At 35.6% G+C, this 15896-nt stretch overlaps 1 protein-coding gene across 11 annotated transcripts in view; it reads left to right on the forward strand.

Annotated features, from left to right (window-relative positions):
• PPP1R9A (protein phosphatase 1 regulatory subunit 9A) overlaps window positions 1-15896 on the forward strand; it is a 339268-nt gene that overhangs the window by 268410 nt on the left and 54962 nt on the right. For all 11 annotated transcript variants that reach the window (XM_074379461.1, XM_074379464.1, XM_074379466.1 and 8 more), the window contains one exon: window positions 4808-4963. In XM_074379461.1, the coding sequence (XP_074235562.1) occupies window positions 4808-4963 (156 nt within the window). The remainder of the gene's footprint in view (window positions 1-4807; window positions 4964-15896) is intronic.

The raw sequence follows: 15896 nt of genomic DNA on the forward strand, positions 1-15896 counted from the left end.
AGCAAGAAGAGCCATCATTTTGAGCCGCTTTCATGTGTCAGACCTTGTGTTAAATACAAGGCACCATCTAACTTAATCTCATGACAACTTTCTTACCCTAAAGTAAGGCACTGTTTTGTCCTTTATAGATGAAGAGATTAAATCTCAGATATGGAAGCTAATGCCCCATGTCTCAGGGCCAGGACTTGAACACAGGTCTACATGACTTCAAAACCAAAATTCTTTTGTTGATCCCCACTTAACCAACTTGCCAATGTAACAGATACTGTCTGTTCCTTTTGCAAAATCTAGATAGCAAAATCTAGTTATCAATAGCTCTCATGAATGTCCCAGGCTCTAGTATGTCTGCATACTTCTCCCACTAGTCAAAAGTTATATGTTTACCAAGAGACAGGACCTGATGGTTGTTCTTGTTATTATAATTATATTACTTTATAAAATATTAAGTGATGTGTGTAAAGGAAGTTGTATCTATGAAAGCTAAATACAATGCTTTGGGAAGATTAATAAAGACTGGCAACCCAAGAAAATTAGGTATGAGAAGGAAATATAAAAGGTGGGGAAAACCATAAAAATCTAGAGGAATTTTGCATTCATTTTGCCTTGCAAGGATCTTTTTCATCTGTTTTAAAGATACTACAATAATTTCATAGACTATATGTTATGGTTGTAGTTTATACAAGAAAGAGTACATGAAATGTCAGTCAGCAGACCCATATGCCGAGAGATAGGCTTGGCCCTGCAATTAAAAGATGAGCAAATAAATGAATACTTCTGTGATTTGTTAACATAAAATGGTGTGCGTATGTGTGTGTGTTCATTTGTTTTGTCAATGATTCTTCTCTGTGTTGCAATTAACCCACCAATACTGCTCCCCATCCTTTCAAAGGGGCATTCTATATACTTGCCATGGGTAAGCATATTATGAGAGAAGAGAAGAGGACAAGAACTTTGGAGCCCACTATACAGAGGTGCAAGTCTTCAAAGTGAACTCAGTGATAATGTTCAAAGCTGTGGAAGGTGAATTTCAATACAACAGGATTATGCACCAAGGTTTAGGGTTGGGATAACATAAAAAATTTATTCCCAATTTTTTTCCCACAGAACTTTAGTTTCTGTAGACATTACAGCATAGAATAAGGAGCATAGGTTTTGGAATATGTTTGATGTAGCTTCAATAACTTAACTAATTGACCTTAGGTATGGGCTCTTGAGTCTCAGTTTCCTCAAATTAAGATAATATGGTAACACCTCTATTACATAGTTGTTGGGGAATATATAATGCTGGCACACAGTAAGTTGCAAAAGGATTGCTCTTTATTTTTTGCCCCATTGTGTGGGGCTATTAAAAAGTATTATATATTAATCAAAAAGGTAGGTAAGGGCATGGAAAGGAAAATTACTATCTCTGTCAGTTTTTTACCCAGAAAAACTGTTACTGCCACATTTGAAGGAGATTTGTGTGTTAGGAAAAATAATTTCAAGAGTCTCTGCTTACTTGAAAGATTTTTTAATTTGAGCAGAAATAGAAAAAGCTAGATACCAGTGGAAATACATTGTTGTAATTTTGGGGTTTGTTGGTTTTGGGTTTTTTTAGTACGACATTGTTCATCTTCCTTTGTGAATGGCAGATTTAAAATTTGAGGTTTACAACATTCTAAGAACACATTCCATGTGACTTATTTGCAGGGTAACCACAAAAATAATTTCCATTTTCAATAAAGATAAAATATCAGAAGAACCTATTTTTCTTACTCCACTAAATGTAACTTTTTTAGTTCCAGGTATTTATCAGATTCTGTAGCAAATGCATCCTTTATTCTAAAGCCTATTTAAGGTTGGAATGGCAAGTGATCAGCAAGAGAGAATTATAACATAATGTTTTAAACATGCCATCCCTAGCCTATAATAAGTAATAAGTAGAATCATGACAGCAAAAGACATATTTGTCCTCAAGATGCTTATAAGGCTAATTGGAGAAAGAAAACATTAGGAAATAGAAAGATGAAATGAGTGATAAGAATTTTAACAGTACTGCAAGTAATTTGGGTATTGGAAAGGAGAGGAGACCGGCAGAGTCAACTAAAGAACCAAGAAGAACACTTAATAACTTACATTTATGAAGATAATTTTCATAATTAAAGCGTATATGGATGACAAAGTGCTACTATACTTAGAGGTAAGAATTGCATATGTTGTGTATACCCTAATCCTGTTACACACGGTAAGGTTGTCGTTATGCTACTGCCTTCTTAACAAGTAGCCACAGTTTATTTTCTTTATATTATTGAAAACCTCCTTAGAATTTATATATTAACCAAGTTAATGCATTTGGCATTCTTGGATTTATTCTTTTAAAAATATTTGCTGAGATCCTGTTTTATGTCTGGTCCCATGCTAGGCACATATTTATATTCTGTCACATATAGTGAACAAGTATTTATTTTCAAGCTAGCAAAAGGAAATCAAATTGTTCATTTCAACTTTTGTTTAAAATGTGCCTGATTGTTACGGCTTAGTCATACTTTAAATTTAGCATAGGAGTTTCTTAAGTCATTCAATGCTGTATATAGTGAATTCTGTATACCTGGTTTAAGCCGTCATAATAAAGGCTTGGGTTTTGCTGCCAGTTATAATAATAGGGTTAAAAACAAGTACACAATTTTATACCTGTACATGAAAATTTTTCTGAAAGGTATCTTGAGATTATTTACTTGCCAGTCTTGCTGCATTCCTGTTAACTTCACTGGAATTCACAAAGTGTTTGTTGGCTCTAGAAGTATGTATGAACAGGAGATGAATTAATTCATAGAATACCAAAAAAATTACCAAATCTGGAATTAGAGGTTTTTTAAAAGATGTGTAGGATCTCATTTTACTAATAAATAAGTACAAGCTATCTGGGACCAACCAGCTCCCATTCTTCAGCTACCTTTACCTGCCAGTGCCAAAGACACTTGAAGTGGTATTTATAGTTTAGACATTTTCAGACTGACTTCTACAGAGTTCTAGAGTTCCAGGTACTCAGGAGATAAAAGGATTATACTGGAGTCTGCCAACCTCTTTTCCTTTCAGTCAAATCAGTTCTGATAGTACTTGGGGAAAATAAAGGTTCCAACTAACCTATAACCAGTTTGGAAAATTATTGCTCTGCATGGAATATTTGAGCTTACTTCCATATACAGATGCCACCAATGTCAAGTTCTTCATGACAGTAACCTCTCTGTGGGGAGGCAGAGTGTGAAGGATGCTATGGCAGTGTGTCCATCATAGTCAATGACCCTCAAATTTCTTACTAGAAACTGTGTCTACTCTCAGGCTTTGCAATTTAGAGAAACGTGGAAAACTTGGAGAGAAATCAGAGCACAATCACAAAGACAATTACAGCGAATTACCTTTGAGGAAACTAGAATTATTTTATTTGAAAAAGAGAAATCTGAAGGCAACTTAACAATAGTCTTCCAGACATTGAGAATTACTAGATTGAGATTAAGGACCAGATTTCCTTCATTTGCAAGCATGGGTTGGGGGGAAAGGGGGAGGGGGATTCCTGCTTTGGTAGGAAGAATATAATACAGAACCAAAAGAAAAAAAACAGCAATCAGATGGATGCTGAGCCTATTTAATCAAAGGAATAGATCATTCTGTACATTGTTCATGACAGTTTTTAAAAGGCAATATGAATTTCTATCTCTGTTTTATGTGTTAGATAACGTGTCGCCTGAAGGAACAGGGATAAGTTCAATGAACTTTGTCTTTTTAACCCTGTGAGTCAGTGATTTATCTTGAAATTATCTCATAAGGTATAGATTTCAAACAATTACTTTGAATTATATTCTCATAGCTTGATGCTGCCAGGAGAGGACCTACTTTCTAATAAAGTTAAGGAAGTTAGTGACAAAGAGGAACGTTTATTCCAGGGGTCATGAACTCAGATATCTACAGGGACCAGTGGGCATTATAAAGGAGTGAAGCTATCAACATAGAACAATATGGCATTAGAGAAGTTGTGGGGTATACGAAAGCTTATAACTCTTCTAAGAGGGGCGACCACTGCTAACTGGCCAATTGTTGTCATCTCCCAATGTGCCTATATTAACAGATATTTGGCGTTCTCAAAGCTGGAAATCTAAAACTTTATGTGAAACATTTTTCTCACATTGACAAAATACTGAGATTTATAAAAGTGCTTGGCAGGCAAAACAATACACTTGGTGCAGGCTATAGGTTAGAAACGTTTTGATTTATTCTTTAGCTCACTAGTTCACCACCACAATAATTAACAAACAAAACAGAACTGTTTGAACTTTAAAGCTTAGGAAAATTAATCAGCTAAACCTTTGCAAGGCTTCATTAAGATCACTTCCAATTCTGTGATTTTTTTTTAAACTCCCCTTCCCTTTTCCTTGCTCCCAGTATTGGGTGGCTCATTCACAAAGGGAATTTTAACAAATTTCTTATTTGCCTCAGCAACATAGTTTTATTTGGTAAAATAATCAAGTGCTCAGATTAAAAAAAAAAAACAATTCTTGTTTCTATGCTAAGGATGCCACTAATACTGGTAGATGCCATATACTAGTGTGCCCCTGAAACACACTTGTATATGGCATAGGTTTGTCACTTTGGATCTTTGAACTAACATTTGTTTATAACATTGGCTGCATGAGGCATGTTTGACTCAAAAGCCTACTTAACACTTTTACCATTTGGGGACCTGTCTTATTTGTCTTTTATTAAATATTTTTCAAGTAACTCACCTCCACCTGGGGTAAGGACAGCTGGATTTCTGAAATCCCCTTCCTTTCAGACAGGAGAATATGCCACAGATGAAGAAGAAGATGAGGTAGGACCTGTTCTGCCTGGCAGCGACATGGCCATTGAAGTCTTTGAGCTACCTGAGAATGAGGACATGTTTTCTCCATCAGACCTGGACACAAGCAAGCTCAGTCACAAGTTTAAAGAGGTATGCCAGTAAGCTGCAAAATATTTATCTATGCCTGTCCATTTTATTAAGCATGTATTTCTGTTTAAATAATATATTAAGAATAACCAGTTTGCAAATGAAAGCTTTTAAATAACAGGTTGTCTTGAGTCTCATTGAATTTCAAGTAGAATTTAAGTAGATCTCATTCCACAATCATTGATTTAAATGCTTATTTGTCATAGTGACATATATGTAGTCCATAATTTCAAACAGTAACTTAAATGTGCAGTTTTATGATGTTTAAATGTTTAAGTTATATGTTTTCAGTTTTGCAGAATTTTTGGTGCCTGGTTACAAGATTTTTCTCTTAAGGCAGTGGAAAAAAGCCTCTTTCCTAAAAACACTCTTTTTTTCTTTCTGTTCTTGAGATAGATTTCTAATAAGCATCAGATGGCATACTCAAAGGGTTTACTTGAAGAGAGTTTAATACGCAGACTTTGAGCACTAACAAGGGGCGGTGAAGTGCACAGGGACTGGCAACAGCAGGAGGCTATTACCATCTTTTGGCTTAAAGGGTAAAGAGAGGGGAAGATATTCCCATTTTGGAGGAAGGCCATTCAACATCCGCAGCTTTATAAGATGCAGCCACTGCTAAAAGCTGCATCCTTGGGGCAAGGGTAAGAATATACCCTGGTTCTGCTTTCCTTTTCCTGCTGATGCTTCCAAACCCAGGCAAGGGAATGTGCTGATGCAGTCTCAGTCTGAAGAGGTCAGACTCCTGAGGCAGTGTGCTCTTAGAGAAGGACCAGGAATAGAATCTGGGGGGGAGGAAATGTGGATAACTATTCTTCCAAAGTAACTTCTCAGAAACCTGACACATGTGAAACAGAAACAGTGATTAATAGGTCCCCAAGCAGTTTATCCTTCATTGTTTTGGGAGAGTATCCTCCATCATAAGAGAGAAATACGTCATTATTTACAATTTGTTCATTTCTTATAAAGACTTTCTAAATTAACTAATATCTTCAAACCAAAGAGCAATATAGAAAAAGAAAAGTTCTGCAGAAAGTGGCTGAGTGGGAGGAAGAGGTGTAATCTACTTACCTGTTTCTCTGTAGCCCTTATTTGGTTAAAGAATATAAGTTATCAAGAAAAGTAGGTAGATGACTTGTTCTCTAAGAAATCTTCCTTGAATATTTTAATTCATAACCCAACTTTAATAAATATTGGAGGCAGTGAGATCAAAGTACTATTCCCTGGCAAAAGCCTCTAATACACCTCTTTCATTTGCTAGGTGAGTATGACTCCTAGTCTTTGGTGGATAATTGAGCTGGAAGAAGGGTCCACATACTTTTATGTAGGGTGAAGAGCTTATCGGGCACAAATAATATATGGAAAGTTATATGTTCCATATTCAAAATTGAGCCAAGGACTCAAAGCTCCATATATATTGTTTTAAGCATGCACCATTGTATAGACAATTAAGTGATGTAGGTCAGGAGTTGGAAAATTATGATACATTGTCCAAATCTGGCCTACTTTTTCTAAAGTTTTATTTGAACACAAGCATGACCATCTCTTTATTGTTTGTGGCTGATTACATATTACAGCAGGAAAGCTGAGTAATTGCAGCAGAGACTGTATGCCCTGCAAATCCTAAATTATTTGCTTTCTGGCCCTTTACTGAAAAATATTGTTGACCCTGGTGTAGACTGCTGTGTGATCTGGACTTACCCTATGTAACATCGCTAATTTATTTTTAGTTTAAGTAACCAGATCTGTAACTTTCTTTTAGTTTTGGTTTCTAAGAATTAGAATTTTGTCCTCACCTCAATTAACAGGCAATATCATATTATTCCACTTACAATTTTTTTATCCTCTTTTGTTTTACATTTAACATTAATATATTCATTTCTTCAGAATATTGCCCCTGTGGATCACCTGTGTGGCACTCTTTTGTGACATTTATATCTTGTACAGTGTCACTATCATAGTCTTCAATTTCTTTATGTGATTAATATACATGTCCAAATATTGTATAGCACCAGACACTTTTTACAGAATTACGCACAAAACTTGGGGTGAGTGTGAAGAGTCATATTGTATTGGAGTCTTTACAGAGTTTCCTGTTACAGTATTGTCTTAATTATTTTAAGCAAAAGTATGTGTTTTACTACTTGGGGAAAGCACATTACACTGACATTATCTCCATCAGTCCTGCTTTGGGCCTGTTTTGTATCTTCCTGCTAGACTCTAAGCTCCCATGTTTTTGCTCACCGTTGTGTCCTAGTCTTTGCACAGTTCTTGGCATATAGTTAGTGGTTAAATATTTAGGGAATTACTGGTGTCAAGCATATACTGGAATTTGTTGTATGATATAAGACAGGTACCTAATTTAAAGTTTCCAAATAGTTGACAGGTTGGCTAGTCCTTCTATTACATGCTGATTTGCCCATTTCCTTTTGGTGGGAGGGCCACTATTATTATCTAAAGAATTTGTGCCTTTACTTCTGAACTACTTGTGGCCTTCATAGTCTACTCCATCTTCTCATTTTTCTTCAGTGAAATACTATTACAATATACATCAATATTGATGGACTAAGTTACATCCCCCCAACTCTTCTCTTCAAAATGCCTTTACTTTTCAACTTATTCAAGAAAACATTTGAATCACTTTATAAATACCCTTGAAAAATACTCCGCATTTTTTGTGGTAATTATGTTAAACTAGTAAATTTGCAGAGAACTGGCATTTTAGAAATCACATTGAAGGCAGGCATGGTGGCTCACACCTGTAATCCCAGCACTCTGGGGGGCTGAGATCAGTGTATCACAAGGTCAGAAGTTTAAGACCAGCCTGGCCAAGGTGGTGAAACCCCATCTCTAGTAAAAATACAAAAAATTAGTAGGGCGTGGTGGCACATGCCTGTAATCCCAGCTACTCAGGAGGCTGAGGCAGGAGAATTGCTTAAAACTGGGAGGCAGAGGTTGCAGTGAACTGATATCACGCCACTGCACTCCAGCCTAGGCAATAGAGCAAGACTCCATCTCAAATAATAATAATAATAATAATAATAGTAATAATATAATGTTGAATCTTTTAATCCAAGTTTATGGAGTTTATTTGTTTGATTCAAGCCTTTTTTCTCATCCTCTCTAAAATTTTATAGTGCCCTATATTTATTATGTAGGTCACATACATAACGTAAGTTACCTAAGTATCCAGCTATAAGTAACAGAAAATATTACTGGAGTGGGTTAAAGAAAAGCTGCCACAAGGGCCAGGCATGGTGGCTCACACCTGTATTCCCATTTCTTTGGGAGAACTGAGGTTGGAAAATGGCTTGAGCTCAGGAGTTCGAAGTTACAGTGAGCAATGAAGGTTGCCACTGCACTGCAGCCTGGGTGACAGAGCCAGACGTAACCCTGTCTCAAATAAATAAATAAAAACTGGGAGAATTAAGATGGCAGATAGGAGGCAGGACTAGCTTGCAGCTCCTGCTTGAATGGACAGAGCAGTGTGTAGAGACTCACATGGTGAACTTTTGCTCTAGGAACTGCCACTGGAAAATACTGGGAAAGCTAAGAGATCTTTTGAAGGAACTAGGTCACAACTGCAGCCTCCCTGAGATGCCAAAAAACTATGAGTCTCCTTGCTTTCTCAATGCGGAGGCTCGTGGTCTAGGACAAATTCTCAGCCCTGGTCACAAGCTACCTGGAAAAATAGACTTGGTGCTGTTGTGGAGGGCACAGTGGGAGTGAGACTGGCCTTTAGGACTCTGGGCTGCATGGGAGCAGGGTGAGGCTTATGACTGCCAACTTTTCCTCACTTCCCTGGTGGCCTGTGTGACTCAGCAGAGGTAGCCATAATCCCCCTGGGAATATAATGCCACTAGACTGGGAACCACAATCCCTTCCTCCACCTAAGGAGAGGCTGCCCTGTCCCTGCCCCGACCTATGATCGTCCTCTAACCACCCTGGTAGCTGAAGACAAAGGTTATATCTTAGGAGCTCTATGACCCTGCTGACTGCCTGAGAAAATACAAAGAGAGACTTTATGTAATGATAAAAGGACTAGTCTAACAGGAAACTATTACAATTTTAAATATATATGCAGCTAAGACTGGAGCTCCCAAACTTATTACTATTAGACTTAAGAAATGAGATAGATGGCAACACAATAATAGTGAGGGATTTTAATACTCCACTGTCAGCACTAGACAGGTAGGTCATCAAGACAGAAAGTTAACACAGAAACAATAGGCTTAAACTATACCCTACAACAAATGGACTTCTACAAATATCTGTAGATATTTAAGAAAATTGAAATTATCGCAAGTTCTCTAAGACCACCATGGAATAAAATTGGAAATCAATTCTGAAAGGAACCCTCAAAACAATGCAAATACGTGGAAATTAAATAACCTTTCTCCTGAATGATTGTTGGGTCAACAATGAAATCAAGAGGGAAATTAAAAAATCATTTGAACAGTATGGTAATAGTGATGCAACCTATCAAAACCTCTGGGATACAGCAAAAGTGATGCTAAAAGGAACGTTTATAGCATTAAATACCTATATCAAAAAGTTTGAAAGGCCACAAACTGACAATCTAAGGTCACACCTTACAGAACTGAAGAAGCAAAACAATCCAAATCCAAACCCAGCAGAAGAAAAGAAATAGTGAAGATTAGAGCAAAACTAAATGGAATTGAAACAAACAAAAAAATACAAAACATAAATGAAACAAAAAACTGGTTCTTTGAAAAGATAAATAAAATTGATAGATCTCTAGGGAGACTAACCAAGGAAAGAAGAGAGAAGAACCAAATAAACTCAATTAGAAATGAAACAGAAGATACTACAACTGATACCACAGAAATATCAAAGATCATTCCACGCTACTGTGAACACCTTTGCATGCATAAACTAGAAAATAAAGAGGAGATGTTTGAATTGCTGGAAATATACAACTATTCTAGATTAAACCAGGAAGATATAGAATCTCTGAACAGGCCAATAGCAAGCAGTGAGATTAAACTGTACTAAAAATATTGCCAAAAATGGGGAAAGGATTCCCTATTCAATAAATAGTGTGGGGAAAACTGGCTAGCCATATGCAGACAACTGAAACTGGACCCCTTCCTTACACATTATACAAAAATTAACTCAAGATAGATTCAAGATTTAAATGTAAGGCCTAAAACCATAGAAACCCTAGAAGAAAACCTAGGCAATGCCATTTAGGACATAGGCATGGGCAAAAACTCCATGACTAAAACACCAAAATGAATGGCAACAAAAGCCAAACTTGACAAATGGAATCTACATAAACTAAAGAGCTTCTCCACAGCAAAAGAAACTATCATCAGCGTTAACAGGAAACCTACAGAATGGGAGAACACTTTTGCAATCTATCTGTCTGACAAAGGGCTAATATCCAGATTCTACAAGGAACTTAATGAGAAAAAAAAAACAAAACATCAAAAAGTGGGTGAAGGATATGAACAGACACTTTTCAAAAGAGGACATTTATGTGGCCAAGAAACATGTTTTTTAAAAAAGCTCATCATCACTGGTCATTAGAGAAATGCAAATCAAACCACAATGAGATACCATCTCACACAAGTTACAACGGATGATCATTAAAAAGTCAGGAAACAACAGATGCTGGAGAGGATGTGGAGAAATATGAATGCTTTTCCACTGTTGGTGGGAGTGTAAATTAGTTCAACTATTATAGAAGACAGTGTGGCGATTCCTCAAGGTTCTAGAACCAGAAATACCATTTGACCCAGCAATCCCATTACTGGGTATATACTCAAAGGATTATAAATCATTCTACTATAAAGACATATGCACACATATGTTTATTACAGCACTGTTCACAATAGCAAAGACTTGGAACCAATCCAAATGCCCATCAATGATAGACTGGATAAAGAAAATGTGGCACATATACACCATTGAATACTATGCAGCCATAAAAAAGAATGAGTTCATGTCCTTTGCAGGGACATGGATGAAGCTGGAAACCATCATTCTCAGCAAACTAACACAGGAATAGAAAACCAAACACCACATTTTCTCACTCATAAGCAGGAGTTGAACAATGAGAACACATGGGCACAGGGAGGGGAACATTACACACCAGGGCCTGTTAGCGGATAAGGGGGCAAGAGGAGGGATAGCATTATGAGAAATACCTAATTAGATGATGGACTGATGGGTGCAGCAAACGACCATGGCACATGTATACCTGTGTAACAAACCTGCATGTTCTGCACATGTATCTCAGAACTCAAAGTATAGTAAGGAAAAAAGAATGTAAAAAAGATTGCCAATAAAAATAGTCCAGAACTATACACATTTACAGCTGAATTCTGTCAGACATTCAAAGAAGAATTAGTATCAATCCTATTGACACTACTCAAAAAGACTGAGAAAGCGGAAATACTTCCTAAATCATTCTACAAAGCTGGTATCACCTTAATACCCAAACTGCAAAAGGATATAACAAAAAAAGAAAACTACAGACCAACATCCCTGATGAATATAGATGCAAAAATCCTGAACAAAATACTAGTGAACTGAATCCAACATATCAAAAAGATAACCTACTATGATCAAGTGGGTTTCATACTAGGGATGCAGGAATGATTTAACATACGCGAGTCAATAAATGTGATACACCACATAAGAGGATTAAAATTTAAAATCACATGATTATCTCAGTAGATGCAGAAAAAGCATTTGACAGAATCCAGCATCGCTTTATGATTAAAACCATCAGCAAAATTGGCCTAGAAGAGACATACTGTAAGGTAATAAATGCCATCTCTCACAAACCCACAGCCAACATTATACTGAATGGGGAAAAGTTGAAAGCATTCCCTGCAAAAACTAAAACAAAATAAGGATGCCCACTTTGACTACTTCTGTTTAACATAGCACTGGAAGTCCTAGCTAGGACAATGAGAAAAAGAAAGAGCATCCAAATCAGTAAAGAGGAAGTCAAACTGTCACTGTTTGCTGTTGATATGATCATATACCTAAAAAACCCTAAAGACTCATCCAAAAAGTTTCTAGAATTGGTAAATGAATTCAGCAAAGTCTCAGTATACAAAACTAATGTACATAAATCAGTAGCTCTGCTATACACTTACAGTGACCAAACTGAGGATCATATCAAGAACACAACCTTCACAGTAGCTGCAAAGAAAAATAAAATACTTAGGAATATACCTACCCAAGGAAGTAAAAGCAGTTAAAATTATGAACCTGTCTCTTACTATGCCTTTGGCCACATCTCATTTCAACATGCATGCTTCTCATTGTCATCACTTCATAAATAGTCTATATTTTTCAATTTTACTTTCATTTTCTCTCTGACTTGAATAATTCAGGAAACTTTTTAATTTGTAACTTTTTAATTTATTTAATGTTGTATGACATTGAGGCCAGATAATAGTGTCTTTTCAAGTTTTTTTTGCATGTGATGCTTTTATTGTAGATTGATAATGGGTATTTTTGGTAAAAGTGACTTGATGTGTTTTAGACCTTCTGGATCCATATTCATTTTTCCTTAATCTAGGAAATTGAGAAATATATATACTGCAATTATATTTTGTTGTATTTTGTGTCTCATAGCTTTGGTTATCTATTTTGATGCCATGTTGAAAGTACATAAAATATGACTTAAAGATTTATCAACCTTTAAGTATATTTTGATGTTAATATTCTTACTGATAACTTTTGTTTGCAGTTGCTGGGTAAACACCAGTGTATAAGTGTGTACCTATTTTTAACATAAACCTAATTGTAGTGCATTGTTTTATTGTAGCTTTAAAAAAAAAAATGTAATCACCGGTGCTCCCAGTTACTTAGAGCGCTGAGGTCAGAGAACCACCTTAGCCTGGGAGGTTGAGGCTGCAGTTGACTGTGACTGTGCCATTGCACTCCAATTTTGGCAACAGAGTGATACCTAGTCTCAAAATAAACAAACAAACGTATAATCGTGGAGTTTGTATTTTTTACTAAGAAAATTTAACCAAGTTAAGTGTATTGCTATAATTATGCAAGGTATAGATGTTCTTACCTTCTTTTATTGTGTGTTTCTTTTATGTTTATTGGCTTTTACTAAGGTTTGTCTTTAAGTTTTTTTAAAGTATTTAAAAATTTAACAAAATAATATAAACATTAAAATTAAAATATTAAAATTAAATTTAAATTTAAAATTAATTTAAAAATAAAATTCAAAATGTTAAAAATTAAGACTAAAATAATGTAATTTGAATTTAAATAATATCATTTGAATGTTCCATATGGAAGATTTTGATACAACCTTGGGTTCTAAGAGAGATTTCTAAAATATAATTGTTACATTTTAAAAAAACTTTCAGTTAGCTTTCAAATGATACAATCAATATACTCTCAGGTTAATCAGTATCCACTATTATTGCTTTTTAAATTCTGAATTTTTCCTCATTCTCAGAGTACATCTTTAAGTAATTTATTAAGTATTTGTGGAGGATATAGGTTTCCATGAGCTTCCCATACTGAGAATGACATTCTAATTCATTTACAAACTTTTTTACTGAAAAAGTGATAGGGCAAGATTTATTGATTTAAGTGTGTTTTAAAGGAAAAGTCTAACATAAAGCTGGCATTTGGATGCTTGTATTGTTTTCACTTTGTACTTTAAAATTTTTTAGCATAATTTCTTAAAGTAGGTCTTCTTTCACTGATTATTTTTCTTTTTAATTTGCTTTCTTCTCTCTGTTTTTGTTTTGTTTTCATTTTAGTGCATTAATGTTTCCTTCAGTTTTTCTTTTCTGTTTTTTTTTTTTTTTTTTTTTTCAAGAAACACTGTCATCAGTATCTATTACCTTTTTTATGGCTTTCTTTTCTTTTTTTTCTGTATCTGAGTTTGTTTCTTAAATTTGTCTTGTTATATCAGTGATTTTATTTTTTGTAACATTAATTATGCTTTTTTGTTAATTTTTTATTTAGGTAAAATATACATGTATAGTTTACTGTCTTTACCATTTTAAGTGTACAGTTCAGTTGTGATTAGATACGCTTTTAATTTCAAATTCATTTATACTTTTTAGCACTTCTTACATGACTTAATTCTCTTATTAAATGTTTAGTTTTCTTGCTCTCCATTCTTTCTCATCCTTCTTTACTTTCTCTTCACCTTGGATTTCAAAAAGTGGTCTTAAAGTATTTTTTTACTTATAGGATACATCATTTTTACAAGTTTACTTATTTATGTGTTCAAGTTGATATTTTCTTTACCTTGATTTGCATTATTTGTTAATAGACCTAAGGTAGTCTGTTTTTTCTTTACTTATCTTGAAATGAGATGAAAACCTTTTAATAATTGGTTAGTCAGTAATTATTCACTTTTTGATTATGAATTTCATTTCTAGACTTAGATCAGGAGGGATATGTAGGTGCCCTGTTTCCAGCCCAGTTGCTATTTTCTAGCAGTCTCACATCTAGGGCAATTCTCTGTGCTAAGGTGAGATACTCCCAAATATTGCCACATGATTCTCTAAGCTAAAGAGATGAAAAAAAAAGGCATTTTCCAGTATTCACTGCTATCGAGGCACTTACTGAGGCCACCCCTGTCTGTATGAGGTCTGCAGCTGAAAGTATTGCAGTGTGCCATGCAATGAGATGCATCAGCCACCTTCCTGTATTTCCCCCTAACAGTTGCTGTCTGAACAAATATGGAATACTGAGGAAGTTAGAGAGCCTGGCCTGAGGCCCCATTCCTGGGCAAGACAATAGCAGTTGTCCGGTTTTTTCTTGGGACAGAATGGAGCTCAAGCCGTCAGTGAGAGTGGCACAAAGTGTCTCCCTGTTGTCAGAGGGAATCTTGGATAGATTTTTCTTAATTGAACTTTGTGACTCTTTTATATTCTATGAACTATTGCTTTTAGTTGTGGTGTCCATTTCTGGTTATGAGTTTTTTTGTTTTTAATGTGATTTCACTGGTAATTTAGTGGAAGGTAGGGTGAGGGTGGCTCAGGAACTCAGTTGCCATTTAAACTGACTGGCCAATTTCTCCCTTGCCACTCTTCCTCAGGAGTCATGGCACTTGCAAAAATAAAAAAAAAAAAAATCTACATTTCTCTTGAAGAAAAAATTGAGTCTAAAAATTGGTTTATTTTATTTATTTAAGTCTTTGAAAATGAATCTAGAAAAGTCATAAATGCATGGGATAATAACATTAAGTTATCTTTATGGAAGTTTCCACTAACATGTAGATAAGCTATAAATTGCTGCCTACTTAGTAGCAAAGTTGTTTATTTAAAAAAGAGCTGTAGGCCGGGCGCGGTGGCTCAAGCCTGTTATCCCAGCACTTTGGGAGGCCGAGGCGGGTGGATCACGAGGTCAAGAGATCGAGACCATCCTGGTCAACATGGTGAAACCCCGTCTCTACCAAAAATATAAAAAATTAGCTGAGCATGGTGGCGCGTGCCTGTAATCCCAGCTACTCAGGAGGCTGAGGCGGGAGAATTGCTTGAACCCAGGAGGCGGATGTTGCGGTGAGCCGAGATCGCGCCATTGCACTCCAGCCTGGGTAACAAGAGCAAAACTCCGTCTCAAAAAAAAAAAAAAAAAAAAAAAAGAGCTGTAATTACAGGCCTAAAACTACATCCAGCAGCATCGTAATTAATAACAAGTTTATGAGTACTTAGAGTGACCTTGTTGGAGAATCTCGCTCCCTATGCTACATATGCTGCAATTAATGTTACCATTCAGATTAGATTGTGATATTGTTCAGTCAGCCAGTTTTAGTTCATTTTGCATACAAGATTCCCTAAGTAAAACACTTTTGTTAATAAGTAGGATAGATAACATGTATACACTTTTCATCAGAAATTACAAAGAAATGTGGCAAAACTTGATTTTAACAGCACCAAAATGTAGTTAAAAATAGCTTTGATTTCTTTTGTGG

Source organism: Saimiri boliviensis, chromosome 10 (genome assembly GCF_048565385.1).
Source record: "Saimiri boliviensis isolate mSaiBol1 chromosome 10, mSaiBol1.pri, whole genome shotgun sequence".
In the NCBI taxonomy this organism is placed as follows: domain Eukaryota; kingdom Metazoa; phylum Chordata; class Mammalia; order Primates; family Cebidae; genus Saimiri; species Saimiri boliviensis.